Source organism: Aedes albopictus, chromosome 3, assembly GCF_035046485.1.
Source record: "Aedes albopictus strain Foshan chromosome 3, AalbF5, whole genome shotgun sequence".
Taxonomy (NCBI): Eukaryota; Metazoa; Arthropoda; class Insecta; order Diptera; family Culicidae; genus Aedes; species Aedes albopictus.
The window spans coordinates 104,805,651-104,824,836 of record NC_085138.1 but is presented as its reverse complement, the minus strand read 5'-3'; the positions used below and the strand labels follow the sequence as shown (position 1 = coordinate 104,824,836).

Genomic DNA, 19,186 nt, shown 5'->3' with positions numbered 1-19,186 from the left:
CATTTGTCTCTAGCACCAAGGTAATTCAGTTGTAAGGTGCTATAGCAGTATCCTCCCATAAATCACTTAACAACATAGTAAGAATTTTCAATTAGTCAGACACAACACTGTATACGTCAAACATATGTACTCAAATTGAATACGAAAACTAAAAAAAAATGGTTCAGTCAACAATAATATTGATCGTGCAGTTGAAAATCGGAATTTTTGACGCACGAAAATCGTTATTTCATTGTTACGAATTGTTTTAAAATGAAATTGAGAAATATATTTTATTTTTAATTATAAGTCCATAAGAACTTTACAGGCGTGTAAAAACGACGTTAATTGATTTTTACTTAGGGTCTGTGTCAATTGGCGAATTAAAATTAATATTTACTTAAATTTGACAGTTCAACACTTAAACTTGACAGTTCTCCTAAGGAAATAATTATCGAATTGTCAAGTTTAAGTGAAAATTAATTTTAATTCGTCAATGGACACAGACCCTTATAGTAACTTTAAATTATTAAAGAACTATTAAAATTAAAAACAATCGAATCAATTAGTCACTAATAAAGCTAATGTTCACTTACCGTACTAACTATATGAGCTTGATATCAACTGTGTGTTTTATTGTGAACAACAAAACCTATCATATGGTTATACTATTTACCATGCAATGAATGGTAATTTTCTATCCGGGTGATCACAGAAAACACTTCATTTTCAATCGGTTCAGAAAAAAGGGAACGTTAAAAAATGACGTCCATTATTTGGTGGAGGGGGGTCTAGAAAAGTGTAACAGTACGTGTATTGGGTATAGGAAAATTGCGTGGCAGAGGGGGGAGCGGGGTCTGGAAAACCCGAAAAACGATGGACGTTATAGGGTCTGGGACCATTTGGGCAGGAGCACCTATTTTGGGCACTTGCTGCTATAACTCGGTCAATTTTGAACCGATTGACTTGATTTTTGAGACACGATTAGGAACGCACAATAACTAGGCATGTGCAAAAATTCAATTCAATCGGTTTGAAATTGACTGAGTTATAGCAGCAAGTGCCCAAAATAGGTGCTCCTGCCCAAATGGTCCCAGACCCTATTTGAATCTTCCCAAACTGAGATATGGCAATCTAAAGTTGACTACTTTGTATAGGAAAACGGCTTTGGTGCATTTTTATTGTCCGATACTGTATGTATTGCTATGCCATGCTTTGTCAATACGAGCAATAAACGTGTTTGAAATTCACTTTTGATTGGGAATCATGCATTTTCAAAAACCTGCATTTTTTAATTTGCTCAGAGTTTTTCAGTCATGAAACGAAACTCAATAGAACATTTTTAGCGTGCACTAACATTTAAACTCATGCAAGTCTTGCGTGAAAGCTTGCGCAACAGCTGACCATCGGGAATCCTCCAATCAATGAAAATGCTCAACACACCCTCACCCTGACTTTATTGAATGAATTTTAAATGCTGTTTATTCAAATACAGTTACGACCAACACGACTCGTCGACGTACGTACTACATGTAGCACGTGGGTGGTACTGAAGTAAGAAGCACCACTCACTACTACACCCACTACACCGCCAGTGAGACCAGTCAGCGAGTGACGACCGTGACGACGCCGACTAACCGCACTGTGTCTGTGTACAATTGAATTTGCCTGATGGATAGAGACTGTGGTGGTGCGGTACGGACTATTAAACGACGAGAAATTTATGGATTTGATGAATTTGCTTTTAATCTTTTCCTTATCGCATTTCAGTAATTAAATATAACTTTTTAAAGTTGCAGTTGCAACATTTTTCATCAATACAGATCGATAACAGTTTAATCTGACGAATGAATGAGTAATGAATGGACGACCCCTTGTGAGTTCCACTTTGTTTACAAGCATTGACCAATCCAAATTCCTGTGTGGTAGTGGTTTGTGTTCAGATTTCCCGTGTTAATCTATCTGTAAGAACTTTGTAAACATCTTTTGGGGCTGTCCATAAACCACGTGGTCATTTTTTTGGGACTTCTAAACCCCCCCCCCGGCGTGGTCATTAGTCCATACATTTTTTTTTCTCTTCCATACAAAATGGTCATTGACCGAACCCCCCCTCATGACCACGTGGTTTATGGACAGCCCCTTTTGTTCTCACGTATATGGATAGGCTTGCATTAGGTTCGTGAGACATTTTTTGGACAACTCAATGTTCCGTTATCCAACGTGCATCGAGTTCTGGCTGAGCTGGTGTTAGTGATTAGTCGTCCGTCGGTCCCGTTCTGTGGGCTGTGTCGTGTGTTTCATTCATTCCGAGTTACCTAACCATTCGCTTCGCCGGTGGTGTTGCTGGCTAGAATCATACTGTTCAGATGTTGTGAAATTCGCGCTCGCAATTTCAGTATTTTAGTTGAAAGTATTTCCTCATTGTAAGTTCGAAAAAGTGATCGGAAAATGTCCCGCGGTCAAGATATTTTGGCGCTGCTGCGTGCCCTCAAAATGGTAGCGGAAGCGTCCGCGAAAATGCAAAGCGACTGCGCTCGGCACCTGTGGGCCAACTCCAGCGTCCGGGAGCTGCTCGAGCAGCAGCTCAAGCAGAGCGAGGATACGGTAAAGAAGATTCTTCAGAATCCCAACGCGGAGCTGGAAAAAGCCGGAGGATTGCTGAAGGAGACCCTGGAACGGTCCGCAGTGGTGGCGGAAGGACTGAAACAGCTGGCTGCAATTTCGTTGCCGAAGGTGACGGGACCCGGTGGCATTGGTGGGGCGATGGGGCCAATGGGATTCGCAAGTGGATTTAGTCAACAGGCTCGCCAAACAGGCCAGCCGGCGGAAGCGGGACGGACATCGGATATAGGTAAGTCTGGCGAATGGTTAATGGTTTATTGAATGCTACATAGTTTGCTCGGCAGATTTGCTAGCATGTGTGTAAGAATGTAGGTAAAACAAAAAGATATTTACTTTTAAATTCAAACATGTCTCTTCAGAGTGTTCGCTTACACCACAGTACTGCTGACACAATGTTATGGCCTAGAAGTTCCATGGTTCCCTTGGCAAGCACCCAGGTGCACGCCCCGTAACACTTCGCCAATGTTTATTTACAAAAGTTTCTTCTTTTCTTTCATGTTCTTACGTTCAGTGCGGGATCGTTTTTTTTTTTTTTTTTGGTGAGCCACTGCGACTAATATTCAGATATATTTATTTTATTTTATTTTATTGATGCACAAGGGGGTCATGGGGCCAAGTCTCCAATGCAAGTCTCATATCGTCCATAATATACCGTAGAATTTGGGAGTAGGCATTGCAACCCTTTTAGCCATGCGGCTTTTAAGTTTTGCGTGGCCTTAAGGATGAGGAAAGGTGGGAGACTGATTTTGCATATTAAGCTGTGAAAGAATGTGTTGTTAATTAAATCGTCAACGTTATTTACCTTTACATATTTTCACACAAAATTAACAAATTTGACGATATGGTGCTTGATTTTCAGTGAACTTGCATAAACAGCTCTTCTTGCGATTCTTGTTCTTGAGTATTCAATATTGAAAGCTTGGCTAATACAGGTCGGACTCGATTATCCGGAGTATTGATTTTTATTTCACTCCGGATAATCGAATCACGAAAAAAATATTAAATTTTAATTTAGAAACGTATGGAAAAGTATATGTTTTTGTTATTTTATGTGCATGAAGCAATGACGTAGTCAGAAATTTGAATTAGGGGGCGTCCATAAATTACGTAACAGTTTTTTATATATTTTTTTTTATTTCCTCATAGTCATACTGCTTTAATGACACCCCTGAAGTTTTTGTATGGATCATTACACTATATTGAATTTCCTCTCTCTTCGTAAAGCGTGACGTAAGTTATATGCGTTCCTTTAAAATATTGTACACAGTGGGACCTTGATTGTATTTTAGGCTGACAAAATCGGCATAGATTTTTTTTTAAATTTTTTAAAGCTTCTGATTCTATCAAACGAAACAATACAGTTAAAGGGGGATGGTGAAGGGGTGTGATTTATGTTAATTTTTGTCATTTTTGATGAACGAGAAAAAATGTAATGAATAGGATTGTAGTATTAGAAATGTACTTTTGCTATTTATAGCGAAACAATTTTATCTTCTAATTTTTGTTGGCATGATATACCCACTGCAAACACAGTCTTCTCGGATCTTATAATAATTGGCTTCTTTAACGATGTTGAGATTATTCGATATTCTTAATCTGCACGTCAAACAGAGCCGAAATTCAAATTTTCATGAATTTTGGTGCCCGAGAACCTATTTAAAAATCTATTTGAAGTTTGTATGGGAGCGATTTGTCGAATCACCTCTCGTCGCAGTTTGTACTGGGCGAATCTGTCAAACAGTTGCTCAGCTGTCAAAAGATGATTAAAAAAAAAAGGTACCAAAATAAAGTTCTAAACACTATGAAAAAAAAGTGGCTCAGAAAATGGTGCTCTCACAAATAAATAACATTTCCCGTTTCAAATCAACGAGTGCATTCGTTTTCGTTGCCTTTCCGGGTTATATTACAAAGTATTCTTACCCAGGAAGAGCTTCTACGCTAAGTCTATGATACACACGTGGTACTGAGAGCGGTGATATCAATTCCGCAAAAACACGCCTAATACAAAAACGATCTCGCTAAAGGAATCCTTGTAGAAATCTTTAAAGGAATTCCTTGATTTGCCCCTAGAAAAAGCACTGGAGGAAACCTTAGAGAAGTTTAAAAGAAGTTTCTGAATCACTACGGATTACTGAAATTCAAAGAAGATTTCTGTAAAAAAATCTTGAAAAATCCCCAGAGGAATCCATGGACACTATCCTGAAGGTCTATACCCGAGCAGGAACGAATAAGATATCATACCAAGACAAGGTTTTGAGTCATCGACAAAAATACCTCAACAAGTTATTGGTTTGGTATTGAGGAATGCTTGAGGTATTATTGAATTATCGAACACGCACCGTTTAGGTTTTGCATGCCTCAGTTTATTATTCTACACCTATTCTCTCCTGCTCGGGTATCTGGGAGTTCCTGGAGAAATTCCTAAAAGTATCCTGAGGAATATCTGGAAGAAGCTCTGAAGAAATTCAAGCACAAGTTTCTACAGAAAATCAAGGAAAAGGAGCTCCTGGAATAATCCTTGGAGAAATTCCAGCAGTACTCTTGGGACTACCTCCCTAAAGGACTTTGTATGCTTCACCAACAGAAAATTCTGGAGGAATCTTTAGAAAAACCGTGGAGAAATCTTTCAGAGAATCGCAAGAATAATTCTTAGGAAATTTATAGAGGAAACCCTTGTGGTATTGTAGGTAAAAGAAGGTAAGGAAGAATCTGCAGCATTTCTGAAGAAATCCCAGGCGGACTGAAAGATTCCGCCAGTAATATTCGAAGGAATCATTACCAGCATTGTTTGGAAAATTCCTGGATTGGCGTTTGTTTTCAAAGAATTCCCTAAATTATATTTTGAAAACAGTCGCAAATTTTGCATTTTTTACATTTTAAATTGTTTGGCCCTTATCAAATATAACGGGAGATTTGTTCGTTACGTAATTTGTATATGATTCCAAAATACATCAACTGATATTAAGATTGATTGTTAAATGGTATGCCAAATGTAAAACACTTTTATTTGTTAAAAAAAGCTAACACAATCGGATCAGAAAATCTGGAGAAAACGCAATCGAGGCCTCCCAAAATCAGGTCTGCACAGTATTGTAATATTAAACGATTTCGAATTTCTGCATTAATATATAAAAAAAATCTCAAAAAAAAATACTCCGGATAATCGAGTCTAAAATTCCGGATAATCGAACCCCGGATAATCGAGTCTCCGGATAATCGAGTCTCCGGATAATCGAGTCCGACCTGTAATAATTAAAAAAAAAGAAGGACAAATTGTGTATCAACTTCCTTCCTGAAAATAGAAATCAATTATATCAAAAACAACAAAAAAGGACCATGACGCTTCTTCGTTTGATCACGAAAAGTATCGGTTCTTGTTGGCACCACGAGTGTGTATCTTTCTCTGTAGAGTAAAGATACATTTAAGCCCCGAGACCTGACAGCAATCAAGCTGATCACAAGGTTGTGCCTTTACCCAGGGTGCGACCAATATTCAGATATATTGTGACAATACTAAGGGTTACCATGAGGTCGCCGTGATCGATCATAGGTATATGTTTGGAATGTGTATTCGCTATTTTTATCATCTTATTATCTATTAAAAGCCGTTTCAGTTCTGGAAGCTTTCTAAGTTGATGATAGGACTTAGGAACGATTTCTTCATCTACGCCGAACTCGTAAGCCTGGTTTAACCATATGTTTAACCAAGATTAACGCTTATGCGGCAGTGAAGGAATCGTCGCTTAAAACATAAAAATGTTTGCAAGGACTTGGTCAGGTGTGTGAGTATATGCTATTGTAGATAGTAGTAGACATGGGTAACTCACTCGCGAGTCGACTCAAAGAATCGATTCGCGAAACCGAGTGAGTGAACCACGATTCTCTTGAAAAGAGTTGCGATTCGCTGAAGTTCATTACGAGTACAACAAGTGCCGAAAATAGTTAGATTGACTGCGTACTTAAGTGATGTTTAGACACAGAACATCGCAATCTTTGCCAATCGATCATATTTCATTCGTATGGCCGGCTCGTGAAAGTGATTCGACTCTTTAGTGGGAGGAACGAAAATCTGTGTATCCTGTATTTATTGTGTGGATGGCTGAGTCGATGTCTTTACATTGCGAGCTAATTTCCTAAAAAAAAACTGGACATATAAAAAAAGAAGTCGGCTAACATCAAAAAATTGCATTTTTTATCAAGTTACGGAAAAGAGTTGCTGAATCGGTCAAAAGAGTCGACTCTTTTTTGAGAGTGAATCGGTTGCGATTCACTCTCAAAATTGAATCATTTTCCCATCTCTAGATACTATAGATACTATAGATACTACTAGATAGTAGCGAAATCTGGAATGGCAATCTATATGCATATCTTATAGTAACTTCATCCACGATTTGTGCTAGTGTTCATTATGCCTGCCCACTTTTTCTCTGATTGTCCACCCCCATATTTCGATTGGCATTCAAGAAGAAGTAATTGGTTAGAATGTAAACCAAATCCATTGAAATTAAGAAGTGCATTAAATCTTTTATCTTTCTTGTACCGACTTTTTGAACCCTCAAAAATAAGACCCCCCGACTGAGTGTAATCAGTTATGTTATATCTGCCAGCATTTTCTCCGTTACAGATGCGCCAACTTGTGACGTAGTTGGGGGGGGGGGCAAAGCTCTTCAAAATTGATCAAAATGCAACTTTTTCCGATTAAATGCGCTAGTTTCCACGTAAATATGCCTAATTGGTGTAAACTGCATCGATTTTTACATCATTTCAATGATTTTAAAAGGCCTTGCCCCTTAACTACGTCACAAGTTGGTGCGTATGTTCCGTTGGACAATATTGCAGGTTGATTATATTTTTCGCTTGTAAGTCCTGAGCGAAGAAGTATCTTGTTTCGATATGCTTCGATCTTCTTTCTATGCGCTGAGCTCGCTCTCGACCATATCAATACAACTTTGATTATCTTCATTTACCCTTATCGGATGTTGAAGTTTTTCTCCCATTTCTTCTATGAGGTTCTTGATCCAGACAGATGAGCTCTTGATAACCCACAGGTAGGGCGACGAACTTAGCTTCCGTTGAGCTCAACGAAACGCAGGTCTGCTTTCTTGATCCCCAGGATATTTTTCCACCGGCGAAGTGCATGAGGTAACCAGAGTTCCATTTTCTGTCACGACAGTCTCCGGCCCAGTCCGTATCAGTGTGCATCGACAATCCCGCTTCAGATATGTTGAAGTTCTTTGAAAATAAGGAAAAAAATTAACTGTTGTAAAAGTATGTACCCATATGTTTTGCAAATTCTCGTTTTACGTCATACAATTATTAATGTGTGAAATCAGCTTGAGAACATAATAAAATAGTACTACTTACCAAAGTTATAACATTTTCTGTAAAGCGTGTTTTCTTTAAAGAGGTTTGCCGTGACTATGATTACAGTCCAACGGCTCAACTGAAAGCACAAACTCAAAAGAAAACCGTTACTAGGGGACCTTGTGGGGTCCTTGAACGATCGGAATATTAAAAAAATGTTTTTAGTTTCCAAACGGGGACGATTTTTCCCAAAAAAAAATTAATAAAAGTTATAACACTGATATTATTTTTTTTTTTTAGAAAATGTTGATCGTTCAAGGAGACGATACATGAATAGCAAACACTCAAAAAAAAAAATGAATTTGAATAGGTTACAATCGATTGAGAACTGTTTCCGCAATCGTAGTATAATCGCATCGACGTTTTTGAAGCGAGGCGCAAAACGTTATATCTTTGCTTGTACTGCTTGGATCTCTATGAAAATTTGGCACAGCACTCTCAAGAACCCATACTTTAAGATAAAATCGATTTTGTGCTCGACCTCAACATAGGGTGGGACGGGGCAAGATGGGTCAGTGCCATTTTCGGGCGCATTACTCATGTTTTGATTATGTTAATAATTTTGTTAGATGACCAGCGTGAATATACAAAAGCTTGGGGCATTGATTGAAAAATTATTCACTCTCATTGGAAATAAAAAATAAAATGGTTTTTTGCCATTTTTCTTATGCGATACATCCCATATAATCTCCATATAAACGGCCGCGGGGCAAGATGGGTCACCTTCAATTTTGAACGTATTTTTGGAGCATTCAAAAGTTATTTTTTTTTTGACGTAGGACTACGTCTCTGTTTTCTATACCCGGTGTCATTTCAAAATTTATGAAACCAAGAGCGTTACGTTTGAGTGAAAGATTTTAAACGCTCACAGTACCTTTCCCACTGAACGAAATGATAAACAAATCCCGTTATCCGAGAGATGAAACTCCCGCGTTCAATTTGTAATATTCGGTGAACCTAAAAATCATTGATAAATAGTTAAAAAGTTGTTTTAAAGTTAGACATTGAAATCGCTGAAATCTATAAATATGGGTAGCGGACAAATTTTCTCGTTCAGTATACCAACGCTCTCTGATTGGTGCGCATCGTGGGGGCAACTACGATGCAGGAAGGAATGCGATCATGCGAGAGCTGATCGTCAGTTCCATTTCGACCACCGTCGAGGTGACACCTCGAGCTGGGCAGCGGCACATCGACTCAGCGACGACAATTGGCTATTGTACTGATAGCACCAGGAATCTCATTCACGGCAGCAAACGGCGGGCCAGTTTTCGATTGCGTCTAGCGTTGAGCGCGGAGAAAACCAACACGAATTGCGTGGCATTGTAAATTTATCAAAATCGTCCATTATTCAAACGGTTCTTTTCAGGACCATCGAAAAAGATTTCTCAAGAGTTAATTGGATGAATTCCCACCCTCGATCGAGAAAGGTGAACCTAGTGCAAAGCAAGGACAGAGCGGCGTTTCTCAGCAAAAGCAAAGCCGGTCATTAATCGCATGCACGGCAGCAAGCGGCGGGCCAGTTTTCGGTGGCGTTCAGCATTTAGTGCGGAGAAAACAAACACGCATAGTGGCATAGTGAATTCATTTAATTTTCCTCCTAATTTAAGGACCATCGAAAATGATTTTTCAAGAGCTGTGAATCGGATAATTCCATTCCAACGAACGGGAAAAGTGTAGTACAACCGAAAAGTGAATGATTTTGAATGCTTGGTGACTCAGCCAGCAACAATTATGACGTCTAATTGTTCCACCCGGACTTTGGCAACGCATTATCATATCCGGACCATTTTGCGTGAAAAATGTTTCAATTCTAACATTTTCCAAATTAAAATGATCTAAATCATCTAATATTTTTGTTACATTATCCGTTCAATGGAAATTTTCTCATTTCTCGGTTGATTAATCGTTTGATGCATCTGGAGCATAAGGGGCGGGTCATGCAAACGAAATTAACTGAAAAGCCAGCCGAATGGGAGGAGCTTCATCTGCCAATCTAGGGGTATAAAAGCAGTGTTCTCTGTTTTCTTTCGTCATTTTCGTTGGATCAGTCAAGGAGGTTGGAGGTGGATGTCACCTCCAGCAAGGCAGCAGCACAACAACCCAGCGACTACTCTCGGATATCGTGCTGATGATAGCACTTGGAATCGCATCCATGGCAGCGGCAGTGGGCCAATTTTCGACGGCGTCCAGCATTCTCCGCACTCCGCAGCGAAAACCAACACGCATTGCATGGCATTTTGAATGCATCAAAATCGTCCATTATTCAAACCGGTCCTTTTCAGGACCATCGAAAATGATTCCTCAAGAGTTAATTGGATAATTTCCAACATCGATCGAGATGTAGTGCAACCAAAAAGCAAAAGACAGAGCATCGTTGCCAGCAATAGTGAAACTGGTCATTATTGTAATCCACGGCGGTCCAGTTTTCGGTGGCGTTTATCATTCAGCACGGAGAAAACCAACACGCATTGCGTGACATGGTGAATTCATGCCATTTCGTTCCTAAAATCGTCAATTAATCAAACGGTCTTGTTCAGGACCACCGTTAATTATTCCTTAAGAGTTTGTGAATCAGCTAATTTCATTCCATCGAACGAGAAAAGTGTGGTGCAATTGAGAAGTGAAAGATTGAATACTTGGTGGCCCAGCAATAATGATGAAACCGGTCACTAATGGCCTAATGGTTCCACCCGGAATTTAACAACGCATTATTCTATCCGAACTATTTTGCGTGAAACATTGTTTAATTAAAATTAAGTTTAAACATTTTTCAAAAATGTTCGAAGGTGAATATATGACGAAGCCACACCTAGAATTTTCTAGAGCACAAATCTGAAGAACCGAATGTCGGTTTGCGCTTAAAAGTTGATCGTTTGGTTACCCGCTGGTGGTTTGCTCATTTCTCGGCTGGTTAGTTGCTTGATGCGTCTGGAGCATTCGGGGCGGGTCATGCAAACGAAATAAACTGGAAAGCCAGCCAAATGGGAGGAGCCTAATCTACTAATCAAGGGGAATAAAAGCAGTGACCTCTGTTTTCTTCCGTCATTTTCGTTGAATCAGTCAAAGGGAATGGATGTCACCTCCGCAGCTGCGCACCAATCCTGCGATGACTCTCGGCTATTTAGCTGATAGAACCAGGAATCTCTAGAATCTGGAACCAGGAATCTCAGGCTATATGGAACAGGGCCCATATAGCCGAGGCGGTAAACGCACGGGTATTCAGCATGACCATGCTGAGGGTAACGGGTTCGATTCCCGGTCGGTCCAGGATCTTTTCGTAAAGGAAATTTCCTTGACTTCCTTGGGCATAGAGTATCTTCGTGCCTGCCACACGATATGCACATGCAAAATGGTCATTGGCAGAGGAAGCTCTCAGTTAATTACTTTGGAAGTGCTCATAGAACTGAGAAGCAGGCTTTGTCCCAGTGAGGACGTTACGCCAAGAAGAAGAAGAAGAAGAACCAGGAATCTCATCCACGGCAGTAAGCGATGGCAGTTTTCGATGGCTTCCAGCATTCAGTGCGGATAATTTTCAATTGTCTTGCCGAAATCTCCTGTTATTTAAAAGGTTCTTTTCAGGACCAGTGAAAATTATTCCTCCAGAGTTATGAATCGGATAATTAAAAGCGACAGACTGAAAACTTAGCAACAGTATAGCCGGCCTCTAATTGTTGTTCGCGTAACTATACAACGTATTGTTGAATCTAGCAATTGAGTTGTGTCAAATACACATGGCTACGGTGGCTCCATCTGTTAATTTCATAGCGGCAATTTTAGTTATTTTAATGATTGTTGCGATCGCAATATGATGTTTGGGAAGCTATGGCTTAACGCCTTTCAATATTATAATCATTCTTTCCTTTCGACGAAAATTCTTTCAAACAACGGTTGAACATTTATCTTCAAAATAAAATAATACTCAACCCTCAAGTGAGGCGCCGTCCACAAATTACGTAACGCTCTAGGGGGAGGGGGGGAGTATGGTCGAGTGTTACGGCCCATACAAAAATTTCCGGGTTTTCATACAAAACAGCGTTATGGAGGGGGGAGGGGGGGTCGAAAATTGTCGATTTTAGCGTTACGTAATAAATGGACGCTGCCTGATGGCCAACCGCGCGAGTTACGGAAGGTTTAACTAATTAACATCTTATGAATGCGTTCAGTGAAATGGATCACATAGGTAACAACTTTAATCAACACATCACTCCGCCGATTTGAATTTTGCCAGCATACATTGTGTAGGCCTTTTATCGTCGGTTTCCTGCAATAGGGGCACAACTCAAAAAATGTGAATTTTCAGAATATGCGTTTGAAATTTGGCAATCATGAAGCACCTCCTGCAAATTCACTTATTTCTCTCATCATTTGACAAAAGTAAACAAATTTTGATTGTTGTATCATTGAAAGGGCCTGAAGGACTATCTGTTTCATTAATTTTTGACAACTATTTTTCAACGACTATTGAAAAAATTGACTGATTTTGAGTTGTGCCCTTACTGCGGAAAATTGGTGAAAATGCCCAAATCTCGAGTTTCTCATCGAATTTTGGAACGGGTCTTTGTGAGATGAAATTTTACATAGTTTTTCATCATTTGCCATCAAAATCTCAAAAATGACATATTTTGAGTTGTGCCCCTATTGCAGGAAACCGACGTTATGTGATAAATTCGTTATGCATTTATTTACGAAGGTCGGACAACAATGACACGAAAAATCAGCTGATTTAAGACTTCAAATTAAAGGGCCCATTTCAATATATAAAAGTCGGAACCTCATTCCAGCCTTTGTCCTACGTCAACAATGCGGTTATGTCTCAGACATTACCCACCCCTAGTTTTTTTGTTACAAGACTATCTCATAAATGACTTCAATCAAGCGGAATGAACGCTCAAAATTATAACATAAAATTATGATATTTTGTTAGTGAAAACATCGATTTTCAAGTCGCCTTAGGACCACTCATATCGTAAAGTTTTTTACAATCCAAATAAATTTATAAAATGTTTACTAGTAGCTTTTGTTTACTCAGTATGGATATGGAGCATATATGAATGCAGAACAAATCTTATATTTTGACGTTTTTCGTTGAGAAAATGTGAATTACTTAAAAGGTGACCCATCTTGCCCCGCCTTTTTTTCACGGCCCAAAATCGATCACTTTTTAAAACTGCTTGTTTAACATCATATTTTGTATTTAATGAACTTTTTATCGACTTTTAGCATAGCTAACTAGTGTATTAAAGAGTAGCGGACGAATACAAAGCAATACGATTTGTATTTACAAAGTTATGGTGATCCATCCTTAGGTGACCCATCTTGCCCCGCCCCACCCTATATAACCCCTTAAGTTAGAAGTCGCTTGTTGATCGTAGGTATCTTAAAACTCGTTTCGCCTCTGTCCAGTCTTGTTGTGTGGGGCAGCTTGATTTCTGGGCCAAAATCGAAACACTCTCCGAAACGTCAGGCCTGGTATGGACGTCTATGTACAGGGGACCACCCACTCAGGTATTGATGAGGTCTATCCATAAACTACGTAGACTCGAATGGGAGAGGGAGGTTATGGTCAAAGTCTACATCCATACGAATTTCGAAATTTTTGTATGGACAAAAGCCTACGAGGGAGGAGGGGGTCTGAGATTGTCAAAAATGAGTCCACGTAGTTTATGGACAGTGCCTGTCCAGTTCATTCTCCTCCTTCTGCTGTAAGTAGCCAAACTTCCAGGGAATCTTCGATATTTTAGATTTCTCCATATTGAATCTCTTGGCTAGCTAAGCCTCATGACTCAGTTTGAAACCGCTCTCAGTTCTTTCGACTTCGATACCCAAGAAATGACGCAAATCTCCAAGATCTTTGACGACGAAATTCTCCACTTCGGCTTCGCAGGTACAGGCACGGATCCGCTTTAGATGGGCAAAATCCAATCGTCTTGAACACCCAGTCGACCTTCTGATTCCAGACACGTCCAGATTGTTTTAAACCATATAGGCTCCTCCTTAAACGGCATACCCTGCTTGCGTCCTCAACAACGTATCCTTCCGGCTGTCGCATGTAGATTTCTCCATCGAGTTCCCCATTCAGTATGTAAGCTGTCTTGACCTCTACGTGCTTCACTATCAGGTTCCGTTGACTGGCTACCGTGAGTAATCCTCGAAATGAAACTTTTTTTGCTACTGTGGCAAACATCTCATCATAACCCATGCCAAATTTCTGCGTGAAACCTTGTACCACGATGCGTGCCTTGTGACGAACGTAATTGCATTTTTCATCCGATTTCGTCTGGAATAACCATTTACAGCCGATAGCCTTCTTGCCAGGGGGAAGTTCCACGATGTCCCCTTGTACCATTCTCTATCAAGGCTCGGTACTCTTCCCCAATAGCTGTCTTCCATTTGCTCGGATCTTAACCTCGCAGCGCCTCAATCAATGTACGTGGATCGGTTGACACTTTCAGCTTCACATTCACCTTCAGTCCCTGGCGAATACCACTGCTCTCAGGCAGTGCTTGTTGATGGGATGGATTGACCATCACGGAAAATCATCACATAATGAGTCACTGGATGCTTCATCGTCACTAGCTTCAACTTGGGAATAGCACTGCGATACATCAGAACCATCTTCCGGATTGGTATCGTCAACTTCATCCGGCTTCACGTCTTCATCGTTATTAGGTGCAATTTCAATCACCTTTGGTCCAACATCCAAGACGACAATAGGTTCTGGAACTGCCAAATCGAAATCCAGACTAACGAACGTGCGCTGCGCACCTTTGTGTGCTGGCACATCTGGATATGCACTGGTTGGAATACACTGATTCTTGAATTAATGCGACATCACGACTTTTGAATATCTTCCTTGCTGTTGGATCGTATAGTTGGTACGCCTTCGTTTCTTCTTCGAAACTCACCAGGATAGCTTCATGTGATTTCGCATCCACTTCTTCCTTAGCTGCTTTGGCACGTGTGCCATCACTTTCGATCCGAAGGTACCCGCGTGTGAAAGATCTGGTTTGCGGCCACTCCAAGCTTCTTTCGGTGTTTGATTGTGCCCCTTGGTTGGTGAACTGTTTACAAGGTGTGTCGCAGCTGCCACCGCTTCGCCTCGAACAGTAGACACCGGGCTCGTTCAACGATTGTCCGGTTTACCCGCTCCACCAATCCGTTTTGTTTCGGTGTGTAAACCGTATACGTTTGATGCCGAATTCTAAGTTCCTTCAACCGATCCTCGAATTCCTTGTTGACAAACTTAGGATCCGTCCTTAGGATATTCAATTTTCGTACAATTTGACGCTCCGCCATGCTGTGAAACTAATTGAATGCACGTAAGATTTCCTCTCCAGACTTCGATGCCAGGAAAAAGATGAAAATTCTCCGTTTTTTTGTCATCCGTGAACGAAACGTAATACTTATGACACACATGTGATACAAGAATCACTGTGCAATTGCGCTTGAAATGAGTGCCATACTGAAAATTCTCTCAGTTCAAGTCAATCTTGTTAGAATTTTCTTGACACTGCGTAGGGTAATTGTTCCCTTCGTTGTGGTAGTACCTAATGTTGCGGTAGTGGCAATTGAGCACTTTTTCGACTGAAATGTTACCAAAAGGCATTTTTAATAGATGTATTATGCTTAAATTATGAGATTACACCATTTGTGTGCTTATGATTTGCCCAAAAACCTATTTTAAAAAAATATTTTCCTTATTTTTTTGCTGCTGTGTTCCTATTGTTGCGGTAGTGTTCCTAATGTTGCGGTATCCCATATGATTTCAATGAGATACCGCAACAATAGGAACCAAAATTAAATTTTACCTCCATAATAGGAACAGTGTGCCTAATGTTGTGGTAAACGATTTATGATCGAAAACAGAGAGAAACGATAGTTTTTATATTTTTCCAAGCAAATTTGGATAGAAAACTACCAACTAACGTTTTGCAACCCTTCATTAGATGGTACGATCATTGTTTTTAAAATGAATTTACCTTAATACCACAACGATGGGCACACTTACCCTACCATTGTACAGGAATCACACTCGTATCACATGTCTGTCGCAGCTTTTCCGTTTTCAGCAAACCAGAACAAACCTCTGACCTTGTCGTGAACTACGGTTGCTATGACGGTTTTTACAGGATCGATGACCTCCACGCCGTCACGGTGGATCAGTACCTTGTGACCTCTCATAACGTTTTGACTAACGGAGAGTAAGTTGACATACCACGGATATACAGGGGTTACTCAAAATAACTGGGACAGGTAAAATTTTCACTTTTCAAAAAATGTTCAACTCGCTGTAACTTTTCGAAAAGTGCATCAAATATTCTCAATTTTTTACTGTAAGTTCATCAACTAGTTGTGTATCAGTAGTCCAATTTTGGAGAAGATCGGACCATTGTCCACGGAGTTATAAAGATTCTAGAAAAAGGTAAAATTATCCGATAGCCAACTTTGAGCTGTTATATCTCCGGATTCAATGAACCGAATGCAATGAAATTTTGACCATTCATGACTTATATAATGAGCTATGAAAAACCTTTGACTTAACTTAAAATTCTTAACACGGAAGAAAATTATAACGATTAGATTATTTTTCTAATAAAACACCAAATTATCCAAAACTTCAACCTCGTTTCAAAATTCAAGATGCAAATTATAGTTCAATGAATTTCCCTCTAAATGACTTATATGTAAATGTGTTTTGAAGGAAAGCTACAACATAGCCGCTAATAAATTGAGAAAGTAATGGGATGCATATTAAAAATTGATGAATTTACTAAAAAATCGTGAAATGAACGAAATCGTTATAACTTTTTCTCTTGTTAAAAATTTAAAGTTTAGTTAAACGTTTTTAAGAGTTCATCATATAAGTCATGAATGGTCAAAATTTCATTGCAATCAGTTCATTGAATCCGGAGATATAACAGCTCAAAGTTGGCTATCGATTAATTATACCCTTTTCAAGAATCTTTATATCTTCGTGAAGAATAGCCCGATCTTTTCCAAATTTGAACCACTGATACACAACTAATTGATGAACTTACAGTAAAAATTTGAGAATATTTGATGCCCTATTCAAAAAGTTACAGCGAGTTGAACATTTTTTGAAAAGTGAAAATTTTACCTGTCCCAGTTATTTTGAGTATCCCCTGTACATGATGTTGTTGACTTCAATCGGAGGACTATCCGGGCAACATTCAGCTTGCAGCACGACGTCTTCCGCTACGATGTCCATCACAGCCTGATCAGCTCCAATTACTGCACCGTTTGATTCTTCCGCATGCGCCATTATCATCGGTCGGTATTAATCGGGGAGTCCAGCTAGAAATAGTGTTCCGTCCCATTCTTCAGATATTTAAAATCCGATGCCTCTGAGTTGGTGAGTTGCTGACACGATCTGGTTCACGTACGTTTCCATGGAATCCCAATGTGCCAGGTTTGTCGTTATCAGCTTCCTCAGGAGTCCGCCGGAGTCAAACGCCGCTTCCAGCAGACTTGGCCTCCTTCACATGAACGTAATATCGGGTCCAACAAAAAGATGATCTTTCGCTACATCAACTGGTGGATAGGTTCCATCGGCATCTGGAGTAGGCTTCACAACGGCCCACAATTCTTTAAGGTACAAGAAAGTTTCGACCGCAAATCTCCAAGTCGTCCAATTATCTCGACCAGTGTTACCGTTTGTAACAGTTAGACTGCTCTTTGGGTTAATATGTTTATCCTATTTTTTAAAACGTTATATATTTTGGTTTCCGTGTATATGAATATTTAAATTAAATTAATGCCCTACACTTACCCCTAGATTTAGTACACTACTTATCACAGTACACTACAATGAAAATTTCACCATGTATACCCGTTCAGTGGAGAAAAGAAGATGAAAAGAAAGGAGGTCTATTGAGCGATAGAGGGACTAGGAACCGTAGAAAGATTGATTTGGTCTACTTCCCACGCGGACCTCATTCAAAGCGGACGTTAAGGTTGAAAGTTTTTGAAGACGGAGAGTTATAAGTAAAAAGTTTTGTAGAAGAAATATATTCCTGAGAACTTCAGGCGAAGAACGGTATATCTAGGACTCGTTGATTTTTGGTCAACATACCACAAGTTTCCCGGACATTCCTCCGGTGTGAGCCACTATCGGTACGCTAAGGCCTACGAAAACAGGCCGGCGTTCGCAGAAGCACTATAACCAAAGTCATAAATCCAGCGAGTGTTCCTTGTCAAAACACCAATCCCTACACCCACCGCCCAAGCTGAATTCGACGTCTCCATCGTTCTACCGTCTCCACAGATCTTGTGGGCCTCCAAGTGTTCCTGTAGACACCGGCCGGTCAGGTACAAATTGGTTAAGGACATCACACTATACACTCACCCACACAAAACTGTACTGGATAGGGCAAAATATGGTATAAATTGTAACCCACTAGCTTTTTCATTACACCCTCACATATCCGAGGTCTGATTAGCGAAGTAGATCCACTCCAGCCGACTTAGAGACCAGAGAGGTGCTCCCGGTGCTCCAGATCGCGCTAGCCAGGAAAAGAGGTTGTTGAAGAACCCGGCCTCACACGACAGGCCGTTTGTCTGCCAAGCTTGCCGAGGTCCTTTGTCCTGGGAGCACATGTGCTACCCTACCGACAAGTAACACCAGCCAATCGTTCAAGGAAAATTTAATATGTTGCATAGCTTCTTCAATTGATAACTGTATACTTATACTTATACTTATACTTATACTTATACTTATAAGTACACTTAGTTGAAGAGAGGCAGGCTAAGTTGTAGTGGAAACGTAAAGCCGCAAGGAAGAAGAGGGTTTTGTTGTGGATCTCACCTTGATATTTCTCGCGCTTAATATCATATGGGCGTATCTACAATGATCGATTTCTCTTCATCGATTTTCTCTTTCATTAATAACTTCGCCAGCAAATCACTTTTGATTGTTTTTATTGTTTTAGATGCTAGTCGCCCTCTACAGAAACACACCGAGAGATCATTCGAATATTTCCCGGAATATCCCGAAGAGAAAATCGTCGAAGAGAAATCGATTATTGTAGATACGCCTGAATGAGTTCATGTCAGAGGAATCGAATGGTTATTGCCATTACGCCTTGACATATTTTTGACAAAAACTATTACTGTAAGAACCATTAGCTTTTTTTTTTCCTCCACTGTTGGGGAAATTAAGCCACTGCGTCCAATAGGCTGAACTTTTGTGGCATGTCCC

General features: G+C 39.9%; 1 protein-coding gene across 1 annotated transcript in view; it reads left to right on the top strand.

The window, feature by feature from the left end:
* The first annotated feature begins 2,251 nt into the window (after positions 1-2,251).
* The window catches only part of LOC109400860 (atypical kinase COQ8B, mitochondrial), a 35,069-nt gene continuing 18,134 nt past the window's right edge, over positions 2,252-19,186 (top strand). The window contains exon 1 of the mRNA XM_062859663.1: positions 2,252-2,830. Within this exon, the coding sequence (XP_062715647.1) occupies positions 2,428-2,830 (403 nt within the window). The 5' untranslated portion in view covers positions 2,252-2,427. The remainder of the gene's footprint in view (positions 2,831-19,186) is intronic.